Genomic DNA, 23,350 nt, shown 5'->3' with positions numbered 1-23,350 from the left:
TAGTTGAACTTGGACCGTTGTTATGCAACAAATAGGATATAACAGGCCAATAGTCAGATTGTAACTGTTTTATATATCCTCTCAAACACATTCATTATGTTTTTATGCGAACATTCACTTTCATGTCTTGACATCCGAGGCGACAGAATGCATTCACATTCCACAAATAACTGGTAACAACAGCAGAAAACATGCACACGTTGTAAACAATTTGCTGTTGAATTGATTACTTTCTCATCGTCAATTCCATATAGGCTAATCACAAAATGACAAGAATAGAACGAAAACTCGGACTTGCGTGAAAATTTAAATTAGCAGTGGTACAGCCACCGTTTGCTTTCCTTCAAAGTTACTGCTAGCCGAGCAGCGAAGTGTGCCCTCCAGATGCGAACCATGCACCATAAATTAGTCCATAGTCTTCCTGGTCTTTTTGTGGAATTGAAGCATGGCAGAGTAAAATTACGGCAGTCTGAAAAAGCTAAAGGGACGATTACTAGAATTAACCTGTTATTTTACCCTGACAAAAAGTGCGGAAGGTGATTTCCAGTTTGCTTTTACTGTATCACCAATGTAAATTATGCAGAACTACCGCATACCTCACATAACTGTATCAAACGTTTTGAGTCAATTACAATGGGCTAACAAAGAAAATCCAGAAGAAAATATTCAGCAACCGAATTAAACCATTTGAATGTTTTGGTAAGTAGGCTAATATGCTGTCCCAGCACAATTGCTTAACATTTTATAAAACGAATACTAATAAACGAAAAGAACAGAAGAGCACACGTTATAATCCTCGATCTTAATTTCTCATCTGTTCCAAGACATTGGCAGGCTATAACCAAAAGTAGGCTACTGCACCGCATAACATACAAGTTTGAATTCAAGTTATTATTACGAAAATAAATCGGTTTGCGGCTGCAGACTTTTAAAAATGGCGGTTGAAATAAAATACTACGAGTAGTCGACCAATCAGAAATATTCAGCGCTTGCGCCCCACCCCTAAAGTTCCGGTACTTTTGGAAAGTACTACCCCCCGACCAGAGACTTTTTTTGGGGTAAAATAAAGTCCCCGGAACGCACTGAGTTCCTCAAAAGGTTCCTAGTTCCTGGGTGGAAACGCGGCTCATGTCTCCTGAAGATCCACCAGTTCATTTAGCCAATCACAGCACAATCCAGGCAGAGACGCAGAAAAGCACCCTGCAGAATATTTGGCACGGTGCACCGAGAAGACAAATCCTGCCAGCGTAGACTGGCAGTAACTGGCACTGCAGTGACACAGTGCAACTCTAGGGGCCAGGTCTGTCTTTCCAGAGCGCTCCACTAAGAGGACGTATTAACAACGGTGAGCGAAGGTGAACATGGTTCCCGTTACAAGGGGAACTTCACTCTGCTGATACGAGCCTTGCTCCAGAGCACTGTTTGGAGGATCTGTGACTTATGCAGGTCTGCCCCAGCGTTCTACCCCATCTGTGAATGCACAGGTCCAGGGTGCACTGTGAGTGTGGGTGTAGGGGTGCTGAGGCGATCCCGGGCCAGCCCAGGGGAGCGGGGGGGGGGGGGGGGGGGGGGGGGGGGGGGGGGGGTTTAGTACTCACCCGCTGGTCTCCTCCCTCCCTGCGTGGGTCCAGCTTCTTGGCAAAGTGCCTCAGGTTGTCGTAGTTGTGGAAGTTGAACAGCGACACCAGGTCCTGGAATGCAGTTACAGTCGGTTAGCCCTTATTCAGCCCTTTCCTGCTGTCACTTTGCCAAACGCAGCCCTTTCCTGCTGTCACTCTGCCAAATTCAGCCTTTCCTGCTGTCACTCTGCCAAATTCAGCCCTTCCTGCTGTCACTCTGCCAAATGCAGCCCTTCTTGCTGTCACTCTGCCAAATTCAGCCCTTCCTGATCTCACTCTGCCAAATGCAGCCCTTTCCTGCTGTCACTCTGCCAAATTCAGCCCTTTCCTGCTGTCACTGCACCAAAATCAGTCATTTCTGGTCTCACTCTACGAAATTCAGCCCTTTCAGCACTCATTCTGCCAAATTCAGCTCTGTCTAGGCTAGATCTGCCAAATTCAGCCCTTTCTGTGCTCACTCTGCCAAATTCAGGCATACCGTTGATTCACAAGTACTTTTGACCATCAATAGAGCAAAATAAAAAGGGTCACGTAATCATTAAAAACAAATGGCATCCCAGGATTAGGTCTTCCAACCCTACACTGTACACCAGCCAGTTTTGTAGGATTCGGATCGTGGTCTAAGATCGGTTTCTAATGTTATCATTTATATAAAACCAGGGGCATGAAGATTTTCAAGGTCATCAAAATCTCCTACACGTTCCATTTTCAAAAATATTGAAGTCTTCTATTTTATATTTCTCCATTTGAGGATGTTCAAGGATTTAAAAGGAGCTTGAAAACCCTGTTGGCCTGCTTACAGATGTCATGCTACACGCTTCTGTCATATTACATGCTTCTGTCATATTACATGCTTCTGTCATGTTACATGCTTATGTTATCTTACACGCTTCTGTCATGGCAAGTCAAAGCTTCTTTAAAGAGCTTCTTTAAAGAGGTCTTTAATGAAGAATAAGCTCCTGAGTAAAATATTAGTGCATTTCCTATTTTAGGACAGTTTGTGATGTTGTAAGTGTGCTGAAAATGTGTTGATTTTATAACGTGTGATGAGCAGATTACACCCCACACACTTTCCCTGTCGGCCTCCCAGCCAAGTCTTCAGGACCGCAATGGAAATAAGTCACGTGGCTTATCGCCATATCCCGATAGTATTGCACGTAAATTTATCATAAAAACTCAACCAATGAATCAATCAATCCAGAGTTAAAGAAGTACATAACTTCATACTGCTAGAGAGAATTATGTGAAGTTTAACAGGGGCAGGGCAGGAATTAACAGTGCGTTAGATGTGGGGGGAAAAACCTCACTGAGTGTCAATCAAAACACACCGAGCAGCACAGCTGCAGCTCGTTACCCCTGGCAGATAGGCCCCGCCCCCTGTTGCAGGTCTAATGATGAACCAGCTTCAGAAGACGCAAGCTTGACCCTTCACACGCACGCGGGCAGGGCTGTAAGCCCACGGAAGCCATTTTGTAAACTGAGATTTATTCGATGCGCACGGCGCGTTTATCACGAGGCCTGGGCACCGAAACGAAAGGAGCGGCCCTCTTCTGCATCTTTTTTTTTAAATTTATTTATTTTTCTTTATTTGACAGGAACATTCCTGCCTCTCACCCAATGCACGCTGGGATAGGCTCCAGCACCCCCCCCCCCCCCCCGCGACCCTGCCCAGGATAAGCAGGTATAGATAATGGATGGATGGATGGATGGATGGATGGATGGATTTGACAGGCACGGTGAGCAGAATTAGCTGTCTGTGGTTCCGGGGCAGATGGTGTTGTGATTGGTGAAGACAGAGAGAGAGAGAGGTGAAGGAGCTGAAGGTTAGGGCTCGGGCTAGGGTTTGGGTTAGGGGCGTGGATGATGTATCCAGTGTATGCAGAATACAGGCTGATCCAGCGCTGTTCAGCGATCGGTGAGAGACTGAGACCCAGCGTATGAGCAGTCAGGGGTGGTCCTGCGTGTGCGTACGGCAAGCGTTCGTGTGTGTGCATTTGTGTGTACGTATGAGTTTTTGTGTATCTGTTTATGCGCTTTTGCCTATGTGCATGTGTGTGTGTATATGTTTGCCCACATGTGAGGTGTGTGTAGGTTTGTGTGTGTGTGTGTGTATATGTGTATGTATATACCTGCACGCACACATAAGGTGTACGTGTGCATGTGTGTGCGCATGCATGTGTGTATGTGTGTACATGCGTGTGTGTGTGTGTGTGTGTGTGTGTATGCGTGTATGTGTGTGCGTGTGTGCATGCGTACGTATGTGCGCGCATGTATATGTGCGCATGTATTTATGTGAGTATGGTCTTGCGTGAGTGTGTGTGTGTGTGTGTGTGTGTGTGTGCGTGTGTGCGTGCGTGTGTGTGTGCGTGTGTGCGTATGTGTGTACATGCGTATGTGTGTGTGCATGCGTGTGTGTGTGTGTGCGCGTGTGTACATGCGTGTGTGTGTGTATGCATGTGCGTGTGTGTGCGCGTGTGTACATGCGTGTGGGTGTATGTGTGTGTGTGTGTGTGTATGCGTGTGCGTGTGTGTGCGTGTGTGCGTATGTGTGTACATGCGTATGTGTGTGTGCATGCGTGTGTGTGTGTGTGCGCGTGTGTACATGTGTGTGGGTGTATGAGTGTGTGTGTATGCGTGTGCGTGTGTGTGCGCGTGTGTACATGCGTGTGGGTGTATGTGTGTGTGTGTGTATGCGTGTGCGTGTGTGTGCACTGTGACGTACCGTGCAGAACTGGATGCCTCTCACGCTGTTCCCCAGCTTGTCCAGTGGAGGGGACCAGCACATGATGCCCATCACATTGGGCACCACCAGCAGGATGCCCCCGGCCACGCCCGACTTTGCCGGCAGACCCACCTGCCGTACAGACCAAAGATCACCTTACATCCCATTACATTACATTGCACTTCATAACATTACATTAAACTACATTACAATGCACTACATTACACCACATAACATTACACTACATTACATAACATTACATTAGATTACACTACACCACATAACATTACACTACATTACATAACATTACATTAGATTACACTACACCACATAACATTACATTACAGGCATTAGCAGTCTCTCTTATCCAGAGTGACACACCTTTTTTATGAATTGCTTTATATCCAGCTGTTATTTATACAGCTTGATACCAAACAATTTTGGTTAACCCTCCTGTTATGCACATGGATCTGCTACCTCAGCTATAATTTCCGGGTTCATTTTCATCTCCCAGCTATCATAATAGGTTTTTTACCTTCCAGCTGTATTTACCTTACTTACCTGTTTGGTCTGTCAATTAGCCAGTAATATACAACTGACTGGGTGGAAAACAAGTTTTTTTGTACTTTACATTTCCTACAGACCTCATATCACACCTCAGGTGTGATACACCACACAGTATAGTTTACAGTGCCCTGGCACAGCTCTGGGGGCGGGGGGGGGGTGAACTCGGGTGGGACTCACATGGAAGGCGAACTGTCCGGAGAAGTCGTACATGCCACAGGAGTGCATGAGGCTGAGCGTGTCCCTCACCGCCTCCGGGCTCAGCACGCGCTCGCCCGTGATTGGACAGAAGCCGCCGTTGGCCAGGGTGGCCGCCATGACACTGGCGCTCTCGCACGTCACCTCGATGGAGCAGAGCTGCAGGGGGGGGGTGGAGCATATGCACAGGGGCGGGGCAGTTATGGGTTTATACCACAGCCAAACATGATACAACCATTATTGAATGCAACCAAACATGATTAAACCAGGACCAATGCGCTCAACTCATTAAATCACATTGATTGTTAAGAAGTACCGAATGCAGCCACTGACAAATATGGAACGTCACAGGCATGTTTACATCTGTAGAAATTCAGGAGAAAACAGGCCTGGACTTCTGCATTTAATGTGCTGCCCAGTGCCTCAAAAAAACTTGGAAAGACCACCAATCACAGCACTGGCAGTGAAATCCTGAAAGTGCGAGTGAGCTGTCAAGACTGGTGACATCATCAACATCCTCTCCGCACTCCCCCATGTGATGCCAGTCAGCTAGCTATGAAATAACATGGTGCCGGTGCCAGAGTGAGTTCCCCGCACAGTGCTCTGCTATGAAGGCATGAACAGATGCTGCTAATGACCCCGCCCTTTGAACCCGACTCACCTGGAAGTAGAAGTCTAGAATGGAGGTCATGTCCGTGCCCTCGGGGAAACACTACACAGGGAAACACAAGAGAGACTCATTAGATCTTTTCAGAGAAACAAACATGCTTCACAAACACAGTCATTCTTCCCAGACACAGCCAAGAATGCTAACCATGTCATGAGAACAAAGAGGAACTTGTGGCATCCACAATCAGTTACTAAGCAGCTGAACACCCAAACACAAAGCAAAACAACAAATACAAGGCTAAACGCCACAACACAAGGATTAACAAGGAAACACAAAACAAAACATCCAAACTCAAACAGAACACACAAACACAAGGTTCAACACCCAAACACAAAGCAAAACATCTAAACATAAAGCTAAACATCCAAATATAAAGCTAAACATCAAAATATAAAAATAAAAAATACAAACATGAAGCTAAATATCCAAACATAAAGCAAAACACCCAAACACAAACAGAATACACAAACACAAGGTTCAACCTCCAAACACAAAGCATACAAGGCTACAGAGCGAACAGCTGGCAGACAGAAAACCTTTAATTGAATGTTCTTAATCAAGGGTTTTGTTTCGTATGCAGCGGACAGAGTGGCATTTCTACTGCCAACGTAACAGCTAAATATAAACGAAGGGGGCCAGTGGGGTGCGACTCTGAAGGTCTACCATTCTAAAAGCATCTGCAGCAGGGGGGACAGGGCTCAACACTGCATTAACATCACTTGTCATTACAAGAATTGTTTGGCTAATTCACTGTATGGAGACAAACATTTTGACAGTTCCAATAACCATGTTACTTTAATCAAAATAATTCTTTCAAAATGGTCCAATTCTATAAATTGAGATCCAGTTTGTTCCAGGAAATGTTGAAGAGGTCCACATGCGGGTCATCCGACAACCGCATCTGTGGCTCGATGGTTCTTTTTTAGTCATTTTTATTTCTGCACAATTATTTAATCCCAAAAGATTAATGATAAAAGTCATGGGGAAACAACTGGTCATGGCTAACGTCAGTCCACATGTCGAAGAACACTGCCTGTGTACAGCTGTTCCACATAAGACAAGTCACATCACTAGCAATCTGTGCAGCTAATGCATTGATATAATACATTGCAAAGTTACGTAAGTTATATGAATGCATTATTCGTTGCTTGTCTGATGCAAGTCTCATCACCTGACATTTCAGATGCTACGATAGCCAGTTTGCTGTCACACTACAATCCAACACCACGCCCAGAAACACGGGTTGTGACAGAACCTGGCATCCCCTCCAGTTTCAATCCAGAGCGAGTGGTAAGGTGGTTGTCATGCTGGGATTGCAGTTCTCCCTTGTGGACACTAGATGGGGTCAAATAACCCATTTCTCCTTTTTTAAAGAAAGTGCGTCAAGGCCCTTCAAATGTCTCCAAATGTAAACAAACCCAGCAGAGATGAGGAAACAGCGTGTCCCTGGCTGAAAGGAGATCTTATGAAGGCCGACGTGACGGCTAAAGCGTCACGTTTTTCGCCCAAAAATATGGCTGCATTCCTAAACTGCGCTTGCTAACTATTTGAGAATGGTTTTGCGGCCAGTTGAATTGCCTCACTACTTCCTGAATGAGTCATTAAATTGTTCCGGATAGCATTCCTATCTTTGCACTTTTTTTTACATTGGATCTAGTTCAGAGTGTGCTAGTGTCAGGAACATCCGACAGACAGAAACTATGAAGGTAAAAGCCAGATGATGCAGTGATCTGCTCAAACTAAAACAGAGGCTCTAACTGAGAATTCATTTCCAATGAACTTGTACGGCTATGATGAGGGCATGTATGCTTACTGATGATTGTGGATCTTTTATGAACATTTACACAGTAAATTAGACGAGAGAGAGGTGATCAGAGGGAAGGAGAGGAAGAGCTCAAAAATGAAAGGGAGGAAGAAAGAAAGAGGGAGAAACAGAAAAACGTACAATACAGAGACACACAGCCAGAGAGCACTGACCTTCTTCTCTTTCAGGTAGTAGCCGATGGCGAAGTTCCTGTCGCCAGACTCCCGCTCAGACTGGAATCTAGGCCAGAGGGGACAGAGACCGGTGTCTACACCACTCACCTCACCGCCAAATGCCGATGCAGTCATCCATACCACAGTTACTGCAGCAGCTACTGCTCTTACAATTACCTTCACCTTCAACATTATTCACCATGACAACCTGAATTAGCCTGTAACCAGTTACTACCTACAACTGTAGCAAATTCTTCTACTACTGGGTTATAATATGGAATTTGCAATGAAAATCAGAAAGAGCAACTGCAATATGATTTGACTTTGTGTCAGTAATTCTATACTCACACAGCATTGCTAACTGTATTAATTCAGTGTTTCAGATATTCAGTACTCACATAGCATTGCTAACTGTATTACTTCACTGAGTCAGTGATTCAGTACTCACGTAGCATTGCTAACTGCATTACTTTAGTGTGTCAGTGATTCAGTACTCACGTAGCATTGCTAACTGCATTACTTTAGTCTGTCAGTGATTCAGTACTCACGTAGCATTGCTAACTGCATTACTTTAGTGTGTCACCGATTCAGTACTCACGTAGCATTGCTAACTGCATTATTTTAGTGTGTCAGTGATTCAGTACTCACGTAGCATTGCTGAAACCCACATATTCATTTCCTGCCATTTTATTTAGGAAGTTCATGACCTGTGGGGCAAAATAATCAAAAATGAACACAGCTCGTTTTACAGCAAAGGAGATAATGTAATTTATCAGCACAATAAGACAGTGGACGTGGCTCAGTTATGTATTTGGAATACTTTAACGCTTCAGATGCCAGATGGAATGAGTACACACCTGGGAAAAGTTCCCTGGGAATTTTCAACAAAGCTTGTTGCTAACCTTAAAACATACCATTATATGAAAGAAGAATTCCATTCAGGACATTAAGGAAAATATGTAAGAATATCTGCAAGAATTGTGTCTACAGTGTTACCAATTCTTAATTTAAATGAACTACTAAAAATGAGCTCAGAAAAAAAGGAACTCACATAGTCAAATTTCTCCGCATTACTCGCCCCTTGCTGCAAGACAAAAAAATTTAAATAAGTATGAACACTTTATCGATATAAAGGGTACTCAAGCAGAAAATCTATATAAATTCCACAGCCTTGGCTCAAATGACTAAAGCTAAAATTCAAACTAAGATACAACATTACGCATACAGTTATGAGTAAATTATTGCAGAAACAAACATTTTCAATCATTCTAATGCACAGAACATTCACTGCAATTGACTGCAATACTAAACTCCCGTGAATGTAAATATTTCAGGAGTTTAATAATATTTTTGTGAAATATAACTATAATTAATGAAAACATGAAAATATGTGAAAGTCATGCTGGTTACTAGAAAATGCATTCAGGATATTTGGAACACAAATGGCAAAGAAATAAAAGGTAAAATAAAGCAAAGAGAAACTATGGATTTTGAGCCATTTTGGGTATAAATGAGGACATTTTCACAATATCTTCACATTAGCGCTATCTTTAACTGTTATTCTATGTAAGTACGGATACATTTGTAGTAGCAATTACATTTTAGTCAGATTACATTTTCATTAAAATAACGTAGAGAAAATAAGAAGCTGTAAACAAAGAGAATTAAAGAAATAAATAAATAACCAAATCCTATACGTGTTTTTTGATTGTGTGACACAGCACTGTGTGTGCATATGTGTACATGTGCATGCTTGTGAGTGTATGTGCCTGCATGTGTGTGCATGTCTGTGTGTATGTGCGCACGTGTGCGTGTGCATGTGCGTGTGTGTGTGTGTGTACTACAGCAGGTAGGCTGGTGGCCAGCTGACGCCCGGATTAAAGGGAACAGATTTAATCAGGACGACTCTGCACATCAACACCCATTAGCGTGTAGTGCACTGTCAGTGGGGAGGGGAGGAGCAACAGCCATTACCTCCTACCTCCTAGCACAGCCAAATATGCATATAAGTGGCACAAGGGACACTATATATTTGTACACAAATTACAGAATAAAAGAAAATTTTAAAATGTGAACACAAACCATTCTACATAAATAATTGTTTGTTGCAGTTTAGAAACCCTTTCTAAAGCTGGTACATGGTCCAAGCCATTCGCTACGCTTTCGTAAAGTAGCGCACTCGAGTTGTGGAAAAACGTCAATTAGCGGCAAATGCGTGTGGTGTTCACAGGACGGCTCTAAGCTAGTGTGCACATGGACGCAGATCCCGAGGTCACGGGGGGATCTGTCCCCCAAAATGTTTGGAAAACAAAAATGGTCCCTCCAAAATTATCATGGTGTACTGGGTGGTGCTGTCATGTAATGTCCCCCCACCAAAAAAAAATCAAGAAAATGTACTGTTTGGTGCCCCTCCCCCAAAGTTAAAATGAGATCTACGTCCTTGAGTTTGCATCCAAATTTGTTCAATGTGGGGAAAAAAGTTGAAAGAAAAAATTACCAACGTCATTGAACTGTTGAAGTAGTCAAAATATCCCATAGATCCTAATGCTGTAAAATATGTAACAAGATAGAAAGCACAGAGAAAACCTGGAAAAAGACATCACACAGTTCTACAGTCCCTGAAGCCTCTTGGGTATTGAAGAAAAGACAGCATGCTTTGCTTTCTCAGGTTGCTATGCAACTGGGCACATGACGGACAGCTCTAACCAACACTAAACAATACATTACACCTGAGAAACCATCATTAAAGGGCAAAAAGGGACTGGATCCAGACTCTCAGTATATGAAAGGCTATTCACATATACTCAGTGCATCCCGCATTAGCCAATGAGCAGGCCTGGGACATTACTCAGTGGATCCTGCATTAGCCAATGAGCAGGCCCGGGACATTACTCAGTGCATCCTGCATTGGCCAATGAGCAGGCCTAGGACATTACTCATTGCAACCTGCTTTAGCAAATGATAGGGTCGGGACATTACTCAGAGCAACCTGCATTAGCCAATGAGCAGGCCCCTGACATTACTCAGTGCATCCTGCATTGGCCAATGAGCAGGCCTGGGACATTACTCATTGCATCCTGCTTTAGCCAATGAGCAGGATCGGGACATTACTCAGAGCAACCTGCATTAGCCAATGAGCAGGGCCGGGACATTACTCTATTTTAAAATTTTCTATTTTAAACTCCATTTTGTGAAAGCACTGTCCCCTGCAAGTGCTGACTGGTGTTCTAATTGCACAATATCATTGATGCATGCATTTGGTTTAATTCATAAAGAGGAACATGCTTTTTGGGGGTCATGATGTCATAATGTCAACACAGAGACATAAATACATGAAACCAGATCCACTGCATGTTGTGTGTTCCATTCCAATTTCATGCACTTCAATGCGAATGGTATTGTCACTCTGTCACATATTTTAACTGAATAACGCAGCACAACCTAGATGGCAAGTTTCCAGGTGCTTTCCAGCCATTATCCAGTAGGTGCTGCTTAAACCAATCTCAAACCACTTGATTTGTTACCAAGGTTTTGTGTAAAATTGCACTTGTGAGTTGCCCTCTGTCATAGTTTAGTTAGCTTGTATTGCTAGTGGTGTGATTTTTATTTCAACGTACTCATTGTACTCGTACACGTACCCAAGAGCCCAACCCAAACCGCCTGCCATCTGACCTGTAACCCATCTCCTCCCTGCCCCTCACAGCAACCACCACGCACACCAAAATGACAAGGAGAATCACTGGATCCGATCAGTGATTTTTAACCGGGACAAAATAAGACCAACTCTAAAACGATGATTTTTGAAGCTTTCGCAGATGAAGATTTGGACTTGAAGTTGGACTTTAAAAAAAATTTCAGCACTTGCCAAAAGTAAAGTTAGTCCAGAGTGGAGCGTGGTGGTGGCATACACTGATGCTTATACTGCAGGGTAACACTGAGAGAGAAATCAACTGCCTAGCACAGTCCACATCACAACAGTGTTCCTGGAAGGACTTCACTGAAGTGTCTACAGAGTGCATTCAGAGATCACTGCCAAGCAATATTTCACTGAATAACGTCTCACATCAACCATGTACAATGAAGAAGCTGTGAACCTATACTGCTGCACCATTAAATACATTGTGCTATGACTCCAATCCCTTTTCTTATCAGCGGACAAGGCTAAGAGTGATAGAGCCATATGACTGCACAAGCATTTCCTCTGCCTTGTTTTTGACAGAAATATCAGCAGTCGGACCCGCACAGCGACGTGGGAAATCTAGAGCAGGGATCGGTCTCTATTTCCGGAACAATCCAGGGTGGCGGACGAAAGGCCGCGTCCCGGCAGATAAGATTTATAGGCTCGGAGATCTGGCTTGACTCGCACTGGCACTGAGGGGTCTGTTACACGGGCTGGGGTGCGCTCACTGTAGCACGAATCGAGATGCCCCCACTTGCTGGGTGGACGGAGTGTGGCACAGTGGGTAAGGAACTGCGCTTGTAACCGAAAGGTCGCAGGTTCGATTCCCGGGTAAGGACACTGCCGTTGTACCCTTGAGCAAGGTACTTAACCTGCATTGCTTCAGTATATATCCTGCTGTATAAATGGATACAATGTAAAAAGTTGTATAAGTCGCTCTGGATAAGAGCGTCTGCTAAATGCCTGTAATGTAATGTAATGCTGAGGTTGGGATGCCCCCACTTGCACAGGTTTGGGTGCACTCCCTGTACAGGGCGTCACAGTGAAACGTTTTCAGCCTGACCATTCACAGCCTTAATCTCTCAACAAACTTGGCTGGAGATTTGGCTTGGTCAGCCTTTGCCGCAACGGCGCAGGACGAGCGAACTCGCGGGCGTTCGCGGAGAGTTCTGGAACGCGCCAGCAGAACGTGGAACCGGGGACGAGGGCTCGTTTGCGCTCGTTTGTCTGAGCTCGTTCGCCTGAGCTCGTTTGAACGCGACGCCGCTTCCCACACGCACCCACACACCCAACTGCCACAGCTATCCTCAAAAAGACTCCTAGGTTGGAGAGGAGGAAGTGGTTTACCTTTATGAGGGAGGTGCACACGATCGCACCGGCGTTCACCATGGGATTGTGAGGCTTATCTGGAGAAACAAACACCTGCGTTAGAAGGCATACATTTCTTCATTCGTAAACATACAATTCATTCTCGTTTTTTTAAAAGGTTTCCCTTTTTATATGGAATTAGGACTGCGTAGACTCTGTAGGCCATTCTTGTCACAGAGGGTAGGACATGCACACTTCAACGAAGACCGCGTGAGCTATGAAGAAACGCTGAAACAGAGCTTCCGAGGTCTGTCATCACCTGATGCGCTAATCTTCCCTGCTGCTCTTGTAATGGCGTGAGAAAATGCTAGAGACAGAAACCCTTCTGGTAAACGGCTGTTAATATGGGATGAGAGGAGCACTGAGCAGTTATATGGGAGATTAATGAACCTGCACCACAAAGGAATGATTACACCTGATTACCTCCATTCATGAAGCATTTAAAAAACTTACTCAGATGGCTTAATCTTCCCCAAAACCACAAAAACACGCAGATTTCCAGGCTAGGTTATCTGGCTAGCAGACCTGCTAGCCAGATAACCTAGCCTTATCGAATAAACGGCATTCCAAACGATGGAATTTCTGATTCACAAAAGAAAGCGTCACAAAATGGCACCAGAATTTTGGGCTTTTTAATCGAGGCCTGTGCAATTACATTAACAAAGCCATTCGAGTTAACACTTCTGCATTCAAAAATAATAATAAAAGTTAAAGAGCTCAAAAACGAGTCTATACTCCCGAACAGCAAAACAGCAGGATTCCATTTCGGCATTAATTTAGATGTTTACATTCACGATTTTGAAACGGCTTGTTTATTAACGATTCGCTTTCAAACTGCGACGCAAAAGGTTTGCTGCAAGGCCAGCTTCCCTTCACCCGACACGCGCTGTGAATGGAAGCGGCTTCAAACTCATTAATATTTCATCCGGCTGCCATGGCAACAGACTGCCGGCGAGGCCTTGGTCTGAATTTAGACGTCAAACAGCCGCCGCATCCGGCTCCCTTACAGCAATAAAGCGACCGAGCAGCGGACAGTTTCTTCCACGGTATGCGGGAGAGAGCCGTCACACAGGATCGACAAATCACGTTCACGTGCTTTGGTGCGATGTTCAAGGGGCAAAAAAAGAAAGTTGTTACCTGCTCCCGGAAAATAACACGTGGCAAAAAAAACCCTGAAAAAGGCATGAATGCGTAATGCTTCCCTTAAGGCTATGACACACTGGCGGCATTCTGAGGCAATGCAGATGGGCAGTTTTGCACACAAATGTGACCAACAGCATTTTCTAGGGGGCGAGAGTGGGAATTAACGGCACTAATCCCCAGAAGAAGCGTGCGGGAGTCGGGATCGGTAGCACTAATCCCCAGAGGAAGCGGACGGGGGCCGGGATCGATGGCACTAATCCCCAGAAGAAGCACGCTGGAGTCAGGGATTGATGGCACTAATCCCGAGAGGAGGTGCGCCACGGTAGGGATTGGTGGCACTAATCCCCAGAGGAAGCCCACGGTGGTCGGGATTGCTGGCACTAATCCCCAGAGGAAGCACGTGGAAGTCGGGATCGATGGCACTAATCCCCAGAGGAAGCGGACGGGGGTCGGGATCAATGGCACTAATCCCCAGAGGAAGCACGTTGGAGTCGGGGATTGATGGCACTAATCCCCAGAGGAGGTGCGCAGCGGTAGGGATTGGTGGCACTAATCCCCACAGGAAGTGCGCATGAGTCTGGATTGGTGCCACTTATCCCCAGAGGAAGTGGCCGTTGGGGGATTGATCCTCACCGTCCTCGTCCAGGAAGAGCTTGTTGAAGCGCAGGCCGCTGGGCTCCTTCCCGATGAACTTGTGCACATAGTCGGTGCCGTGGTCGTGCACGGCGATGGCGTACTTCAGTGGCTTCACGCACGACTGCAGGCAGAACGGGACTTTGGTGTCGCCAACGGTGTGCCTGCGAGGATGAAGAGGAAGAAGAGGGGCCACACCGTCATTCCCGCCAACCGTAATATCCTTGAACACAAAACAGCTGGCTAGCAAAACCAGTGGCGGGAAAACGGTTTTCACAGAGGCGAGGTTAGGCCGGTCTGAGACCAACCGCTACATTTACCCTCAACACATGATGATAATGCACCGATATACACCGATTTTATTCTTTTCACTATTTACCTTCTCTCTTGTCTATTGTTCTTATTGGGGTTTTGTTATTAAAAATTGATGAAATGTGCTTTATGAATACAGCTGATGCGTTAAATCTTTTGTTCCAGGCAGGTTAGCATACTTGTGTGTGTAAGAAGCAAAGAGTGATGGGAGTCTGCTGTTAATGAGTGAATATGGTGCAAGAGAAGGGACCAATCAGGCAGAGGGGAAGGAGAAGGGACCAATCAGGTGGAGGGGGAGGGGGAGGAGAAGGGACCAATCAGGCAGAGGGGAAGGAGAAGGGACCAATCAGGAGGAGAGGGAGAGGCAAACACATGGAGCCTCTAGGCTACCTAACACCCTCTTGCCGAGAGCTCCCAGGCTAAGGACACGGCTAGCAACATGTCTCCCAATGCAGGTCAGTGTGGCCCCTGATACGGACAGCCCCTTTTAGCCATACTGTCTGGGCGCGTGCGCATCGTCATGGCGACAAAGTACAAAGTCGCCCTTGAGTTGGGAGTGCGGCGGGAGCCGAGGTGAACGTCCGCCTTTCGCCGAGCGTCCGAGCTTTAACGCGGAAACGCGAAACGCGCGGCGATAAAACCTGCACGTTTTTATACACTAACAAAAGTGTGTCATCGCCGAGGCCTGACGGGCGTTTACGGAGGCTTCACAGTTTAATTACGGCTTCATCGATGGGCGGAGTCTCATGAGCGAATACAAACAGCCCCGGTGGCTATCGCCGGGCGGATTTCTCCCAAGGTCCTCGGGGCAGGTGCGTCCCTGCGTGGATTAACGGCACATTTCCCTCCAAAACGCGGCTAGATTATTAACCAGCCAGCAGATTAGACGAAGGAAGGACCAAAATAGGACTGAGGCGGCTCTTTGGAAACGCTTTCCCAGATTCGTTCAACCCATAAAAAATTCCACTCCTGATTTAGAAACAGGACAATCTAGCCTCGTAAACCGAAGGCATTTATTACAGAGTAAAACCCTAAAAACGAGGGCACACAGATTACCCCTTTTTTATGAGGCGGAGTGTTATCTCAGGATTACCTCCGCAGCATTAACACCGCAGCATAAACACGCTTCGTGTTTAACTGTGTCACCGTTTTGCATAAGAACAGTCCATTACAATCACTTAACAGGCACTCCTATCTCAGGAATACAAAAATGTGATTTTCATAGAGAAGGCACAGACGCCTGTCAATAAGATACATTACATTACATTACAGGCATTTGGCAGACGCTCTTATCCAGAGCGACGTACAACAAAGTGTATAACCATAACCAGGAACAAGTATGACGAAACCCCTAGAGAGAAGTACCGGTCCAAGTACAGGGAACAACCGCATAGTTCAACCTGGACCCTGGTGGTTAAACTGATTAACACTAACAACGAGAACGGCAACAACGCAATCTATGGAAAAATAAAAATAAATAAAAATACAAGTAGTCGTTAAGACTGGCGCATCAACTAAGTCACCTATTAAACAGCTGCCTAGTTACAACCCTAAGTTTAGTCATTTACAGGGGGGAAGGGATGGGGAGAGGTGCAGCCTGAAGAGGTGGGTCTTCAGTCGTCGTTTGAAATGGGTCACAGTCTCAGCTGTTCTGACCTCCACAGGGAGGTCATTCCACCATCGTGGGGCCAGAACAGAGAGGAGACGTGTTCTGGAAGTGCAGGTGCGAAGAGGGGGAGGTGCTAGGCGTCCTGAGGTAGCAGAACGGAGGGATCTGGCTGGCATGTAGGGTTTGAATATCTTGTGAAGGTATGCTGGGGCTGATCCCTTGACTGCCTGGTATGCTAGAACCAATGTTTTGAATTTGATGCGAGCTATAACAGGCAGCCAGTGGAGGGTAGTGAGCAGGGGAGTTACGTGGGAGTGTCTGGGGAGGTTGAAGACCAGACGAGCCGCAGCATTCTGAATGAGCTGCAGGGGTCTGGTGGCAGATGCCGGTAGTCCAGCCAGAAGAGAGTTGCAGTAGTCCAGGCGGGATAGAACCATTGCTTGGACCAGGAGCTGGGTTGAGTAGGTGGTGAGAAAGGGGCGGATTCTGCGGATATTGTATAGGAAAAATCTGCATGCCCGGGTTACTGCTGCAATGTTGATAATGATCAATAAGGGTAATATCAACCCAACTAACAACCGTTTGTATCGCAACTGTCACCAATAGACAGATAACCAATCTTTACACTGCCGTAACTATAAGATTGCGCAAAGTGAAATTCAAAGGAAGAGAAAAGGAAAGGTTAAGCTAAAGGGGGTCGGGGGAGAGATGGTGCAATCTGAAGAGACAGGTGAGTCTTCGGTTTGGCAATATGGGCGGGGTTTCTGCTGTTCTGACTGCAGTGGGAAGCTCGTTCCAGAACAAGGGCCGGAGAAGACTCTTAGATTTAAAATGAAGAGCGGCTAATCTTTACGATAGCGCGCCAAAGGCGTGCTAAAGATTAACCCCGTACACACACCACGGGTCCGTCGGGCGCTGCTGCTAGTCCCAGCGGCCTTAGAAACGAGGCGGGCGCTGCTGCTTACCTCTGTCCGTCCACCGTGCACAGAGACACCGCCCACAGGTCAGGGCTGAATTTGGCAAGCTGGGGGATGTAGTCTGCAACCTACGGGGGACACCATTTTGCATTGTAAATGCTGATGGCCAAAGTAGCATTTACATGATAAAAGGAGGATAGGACAGACCTGTTGCTACTTTTTATTAAAGGGGCAGTTCCCCCAAAAAATAAAATTAAGGTATCCACTTACCCAGTGTCCATCCAGATCGCTGACGTTTGGTGTGTTTCCAAATACAATGCAACGGTGACTCACAAACATCCACAGAGCTCAATTTGTGCACAGCTTCATCGAGAGCTACTTTCTGAGGAGTAAACCAACTGTGCATATCTGCACAAAGTCTCAACCAAGCACGCCAACATTCTGGGGCGCAGTGTCAATATTGTTTTAAAACATTGTTTCCACACCCTTGACCCAGAATACTGGTGTGCCCTACTTTGTAGAAAGTTGTTTTCGATGAAACCGTGCACAAATTAAGCTCTGTTGATGTTCGTACGTAACCATGGCATTATATTTGGAAAGACACATTTCGATTATAAATTTTTGGTGCTTCGAGGCCACAAAAGCTACAGACCCATACAGGTCTGTTGTAACAGGGTGAGCTGCATCATATATCTAGAAAACTCCATCAAATTTCAGTGAAACTATCAGGATGGATAGTTAGTACTCTGGATAAGTGGAAACATACTTTAATTTAATTTTGGGGGGAACTGCCCTTTTAACTGGAGAGGAGGTCTGCCAATCGTGCAGTCCATTGGTAATGAGAAACAGAACTCCAGCAGTGATTGGTGGAGAAACAGAACTCCAGCAGTGATTGGTGGAGAAACAGAACTCCAGCAGTGATTGGTGGAGAAACAGAACTCCAGCAGTGATTGGTAGATATTTCTTCTATTCATTCATCTTTCATTAACAATGTATTCCATGATTGGTGGAGCTCCTCTATGGTCTCTATGTGACGATACGCCTGTCTTACTCATGTATTTCTATCCCAGCACAAGACCTACCAGAGAAGAAACTATCAAACAACAAGGAGACCACACAGCCTGCTCTGAGGGTCTCCACCACAGATTCTACAAATGATCCAGATGGTCAGCTCCAGGGTCTTATCACCGACAGCGCGGTCTCTCCTTCCGCCGAAGGTGAAACGCTCAGAAGTGAAGAGCCTTACGATCGTATGATAACGTAACTCCACTACGTATCTAACATCAGCGGGGGGATTGAAAGTACCTGTGTTGGGATTTCCTTAAACTCTGGAACGAGGGGGTGACCACCTGGTTGTTGTACAGGACCTGTGGGTGCACCCACCTGCCCTCCGGACAGCCTTTTGGCGCTGTCGTGCAGCTCGTCGATGTGGGAGCAGAAGGTCTGGAAGTCGGGGATGACGAACTTCTTGCGGAACGCTTGGGTCAGCAGCACGATGTTGCTCTGGACACACCTGGGAGAGGAGGGGAAGGTGAGTGTGCGCCAGGAAAACCTGCCGACAGGTAATATTACTTATGGATTTGAGGGGCTTTCATAGATGCTAACGAGACGAATAGAATTTTTCAATTTCTTTAATAAATGTTGAGCGATTTAAAATGCTTAAAGTCTCCCGAAAAGGACACTATATGTACATGGTTTGCAACACTATCTAGTGTCCCTGATATCCAAATCTGAAGCCCTCTCCATGACCTCCCTGGGTACCAAGCCTCAGGCCACCAATGGCCACCAGTCACGACAAATAAGCTGTAGCAGGTCATATGCATACATTTCCATTCTCTCTTTCCATATTGTCGTGGTCCAACGTCAGAACTAAAATACATACTCATTAACCCAAATGCGCTAATTGTACGGATGCCGCATTCCTCTCGTTTTTCCAGTGCACACCTTCAATGTGGCGTCTGTAAAAGCCCAGAAATCCTTAGTAAATATGACCGTAAAACTACACAGCCCTCGGAGGCAAACAGTAAGAAATACCAGACGAGTGGTAGACTAGGCCTTTATTTTGACACGGCTGTCACACACACACACTTATCTCCCAGACTCATTCCTCCAGAGTGAACGCGTTCAAGCAATGGAACTCCACTGCATACCTACCATTCCACCATTCCACAACATCCAGGCTACCTTTGCTTGCTGTGTGTGGAATTCACACAATTCATACTAACATGAAGTCCAGAGGACCTATTTATTACAGTGCTGCGTCCGAATGACTCGTGCCCAATTACAAACGAGCCACACTGAGACGCAATACCGCATACGGACTTCAAACGGTCCATATACGGTATTGCAGATGTGAAAGGGCCGGTCTCTGACAGCAGTAGAAAGCATCGCTGGACTCAGCAGGGCTCTGACCTCCAGTCACAGGCAATCAGAGCAAATTCCACACGACCACCCGCATCACGTAAAACATCAGCGGCAAGCAGAGGAAAATGGCGGCGTGTCGGAGGACGGAAACGCGATGAGCTAGGAGGATGACGACGGAGCCGTACGACGTCCCAGCGGCCACGCGGACTCGATGACACGGGACAGCCGTCCGCTCGTCACGCTGGCAGTAATTATTAGCATCAGTGCGACGTACAATAAGCGCATACCGAAGGTCACTGAAACAACTACAAAACACAGGTCCGATAAGGCACAATACTCATCATGTAACAGTTATTCATTCGCGCCAGCCGACAGCCGCTATCGATCTCGCGCTGCCGCTAACGAGACTGTCGCCTCGGCTGGCCACTCCACCGACCCGCCGTCTTTCCAAAACAGGGAGCCCGCCGGACCTGTCGACGGCCAGGCGTCGTCGTGGTGGCAACAGCGCAGCTCGATCAGCGACGCAGAAAGAAGAAAAAGTTTCCCAAAGAGAGAGTTTGAAAGTGAAATACAGGACAACTTCCTGGGCAACTTCTGATAAACAAGGCGCGAACAAGAACCCTTAATGGAGCGCAAACCTGCAAATGTGCACGTGCACGTTGTGTGAATGTGTGTGCCTGAATTTGCACGCGTGTTTATGTTTGCGTGTGCTTACGCTGGTGCATGTTGTGTGTACACACGTCACATACGGTTCCCGTGTGATGCTTCGCGGTTCTCACTCGGGGGTGAGGGCTGCGTTAGAAAACCAGTCACACGGGGAAAGTGAACAACAAGCCAAAGATGCCACTGCACTAAAACAAGAGCCTTTCCCTGAAAATTGGCAGAAGTTACACCCACCTGTACAGAACTACACACAAACACACAAATACACGCTTTTCTGGCCTTCAGACAAAATTATTCCAGGATGCTTTAACACGAGGTGGGCAAAGCCAGCATCAATACAGAATTACTGGAAGTCTGGCAAGATCAACATCACAACAAAAATAAACACACAATCGAAACCATCACATCACAATCGAAATTTAATCAAACACCGTGACCTTTTCTCAGGAACCTCCTCCATCACTGACTGCTGAAAAAGACACTGATTTAAGTAACTGCTGACTCACTGATTTAAGTAACTGCTGACTCACTGATTTAAGCAACCGCTGACTCACTGATTTAAATAACCACTGACTCACTTTTTGAAGAGGTGTCGGTCGAGCATCACTCCGTCGGAGGTGGATTTGAGGGTGACCTTCAGCATGTCCATGCACTCCTTCAGCCGGGGGTCCCCCGTCCGCAGTCCGGTGGCTTTCAGGGCCTGGAACACCACAGCAGGAGGAGGGTTCACGTACGACAGCCGAGCCGCGATCGAGGCGCTATCCCACGCCGCTTTGCCACGAGCCACTACAGTCCACGGCTTCTCTAAATGTCAACTTCCATAAACCTGGACTCATATAAACTGTGTCTGAGAAAATTATATATCAATGCAAGAAAGCATCAGTGAGGCAACCTAAGCTTGTGAGTGAGCGCGCTCAAAGCAATTCCCAACAAACTGTAATAGTTTGTTCAAAATAAGATAAGGATATAAGGTACATGCATTGTTTTATTTCCTGTATTGTATTGTGTTCATCAAGGAACTATTATCGACTATATCGTCTGAGTTTGTTGTCCTCCGTAAATATTGCAGTGCGTTTTTGTAAGGCTCGTAATTTCTTCAGTGCAAAAATATCTTTAGTTAGACATTGTTTCAGAGTTTGCATAAATGGATTGCCTTGGTGGTCCCAGGAACGTAACCCTTACGCAACTCAGGCACATATTGTACTAATAAAATGAGAGAAAACACATCACCTGCAGTTATGACAGAACCTCAGAAATCCTGAAGTATGGAGAAAGTATGAGGTCTTTAGAAAGGTCAACAACTTTGAAAGTGATGTCAAAATACACCAGTTTTAAGAATTTTAAACCTTCATTGACTGGAATCTGCTTAGTCTTCTAATGTTAACTAGGCTATTCTCATGTTGCAACCCTTAATATAAATAAGAACCACCAGTAATTGGGATCTCCTTTCTTAGCTATGATATCAATATGTAATAACACACATTTTTTTTAACTTCTACAGTACATGAGCTTTCTGAACCATTCGCCTACTTTTCTGAGACCAAACACTGTTGAATTTCCAAAAATGTACTCCAGTAAAACAGCCCCAGCTGTATAATTTTACAGCATTTTGACGGTATTTTCTTGCCAAAGGAAAATATGACTTCAGCGTACCGCTCATCAAGCTCGATTTCTATTGGCCGTGGAAGCACGTGCTCCTCCCAGTTCCAAACCCCATTGGGCTGACTGGTCATCCTGTAATTCTGAAGTTCATGCCTCTTAGGTTCTACTGAACATCTACAGTGCGCTGCTCCACTCACTGTCAACAGCTGAACACAGGAGCCTCACACAAACCAGCTTCTGAGAACAGGCAGCTGCCATTTTGAAAACATCTACAATTAGCTTCCCTGGGAAGTTACAGATGATATGATGCAGTTATGCCTGATACATATATTTTTTCAGTGAGAAAACAAAAAGCCCATCAGCAGTATACAATAATAATTAAAAGCTGGCACTCAGTAGAGCACATTCAGTACCTCCGTCAAAATCATGCAGTCATGCAAGATATGCCAGTTCCACATGCTGGCTATTCACCAAAAGTACTTCTGCCATGCCCTTCAGGTCAGGAGACACATTTTTATGACTGAGTCTGAGCGTGAGATATGCCTATTTACATTCCAGCCACTCTTAAGCATTTCAGTCAGTTATTGCAACACCAAGTGGCCAATCAGCACTATATTTGTTCAGTTGCCAGAAATGAGTATTCCAGCACCCCCCCTTCTAATAGGCACGCACATTTTTATAGTGTTCCGTAAATTCAAATTCGAACTTCGGAAATGATACGCCTTTTTGTGAGCAGCCTAAAGCACTGCCACACCCCACTGAGGGCGACCGGTGTGAAAAGTTAACCCGTTCTTCCTTGCGTCATGACCAAGGCATGGGGTATATTCCTACAACATTTTCACCACACGCAGTACCATACGTTTCCAATGGAGGGTAGAAGGGTGAAACTGATGTGGGAATAAATCCCATGCATTTTGAAATATGGCGGGTGGGCTTTATTGTTTTTTTAAATATGAAAAATTCTACAGGTCCTGGAGCACCTGTTAAGATAGAACACCATGTTCATAACATCATTATGAACACCAGTATGTACCAAGATATTTAAATAACAAAATACCCCCCCCCTCCCAATGAGCTTACAAGATTTCCATTTTCATTTAAAAATTAAACTTTTGAATGCAATTCACTTATGATTATCAGCTTATTACATTACATTGCAAGCATTTGGCAGAAGCTCTTATCCAGAACGACGTACAACAAAGTGTATAACCACAACCAGACAGAAGTGTGTTGAGAACCCTAGAGAGAAGTACCGTTCCAAGTGCAGGGAACAACTGCATAGTTTAACTTATATAAGTACAGATATCATG

The 23,350-nt window shown here is 45.6% G+C and overlaps 1 protein-coding gene across 3 annotated transcripts in view; it reads right to left on the bottom strand.

The window, feature by feature from the left end:
* LOC118214288 (glutaminase kidney isoform, mitochondrial-like) overlaps nucleotides 1-23,350 on the bottom strand; it is a 51,910-nt gene that overhangs the window by 14,462 nt on the left and 14,098 nt on the right. For all 3 annotated transcript variants that reach the window (XM_035394152.1, XM_035394153.1, XM_035394151.1), the window contains exons 3-14: nucleotides 21,017-21,138; nucleotides 18,795-18,924; nucleotides 17,460-17,539; nucleotides 14,574-14,737; nucleotides 12,777-12,835; nucleotides 8,802-8,834; nucleotides 8,399-8,457; nucleotides 7,751-7,817; nucleotides 5,765-5,815; nucleotides 5,086-5,262; nucleotides 4,342-4,473; nucleotides 1,599-1,691 (exon numbers count right to left, since the gene is read on the bottom strand). In XM_035394152.1, coding sequence (XP_035250043.1) covers nucleotides 1,599-1,691; nucleotides 4,342-4,473; nucleotides 5,086-5,262; nucleotides 5,765-5,815; nucleotides 7,751-7,817; nucleotides 8,399-8,457; nucleotides 8,802-8,834; nucleotides 12,777-12,835; nucleotides 14,574-14,737; nucleotides 17,460-17,539; nucleotides 18,795-18,924; nucleotides 21,017-21,138 — 1,167 coding nt within the window. The remainder of the gene's footprint in view (nucleotides 1-1,598; nucleotides 1,692-4,341; nucleotides 4,474-5,085; nucleotides 5,263-5,764; nucleotides 5,816-7,750; nucleotides 7,818-8,398; nucleotides 8,458-8,801; nucleotides 8,835-12,776; nucleotides 12,836-14,573; nucleotides 14,738-17,459; nucleotides 17,540-18,794; nucleotides 18,925-21,016; nucleotides 21,139-23,350) is intronic.

This window comes from Anguilla anguilla, chromosome 15, assembly GCF_013347855.1.
Source record: "Anguilla anguilla isolate fAngAng1 chromosome 15, fAngAng1.pri, whole genome shotgun sequence".
NCBI classification, from domain to species: Eukaryota; Metazoa; Chordata; class Actinopteri; order Anguilliformes; family Anguillidae; genus Anguilla; species Anguilla anguilla.
This window is presented reverse-complemented; position numbering and strand designations above follow the sequence as displayed.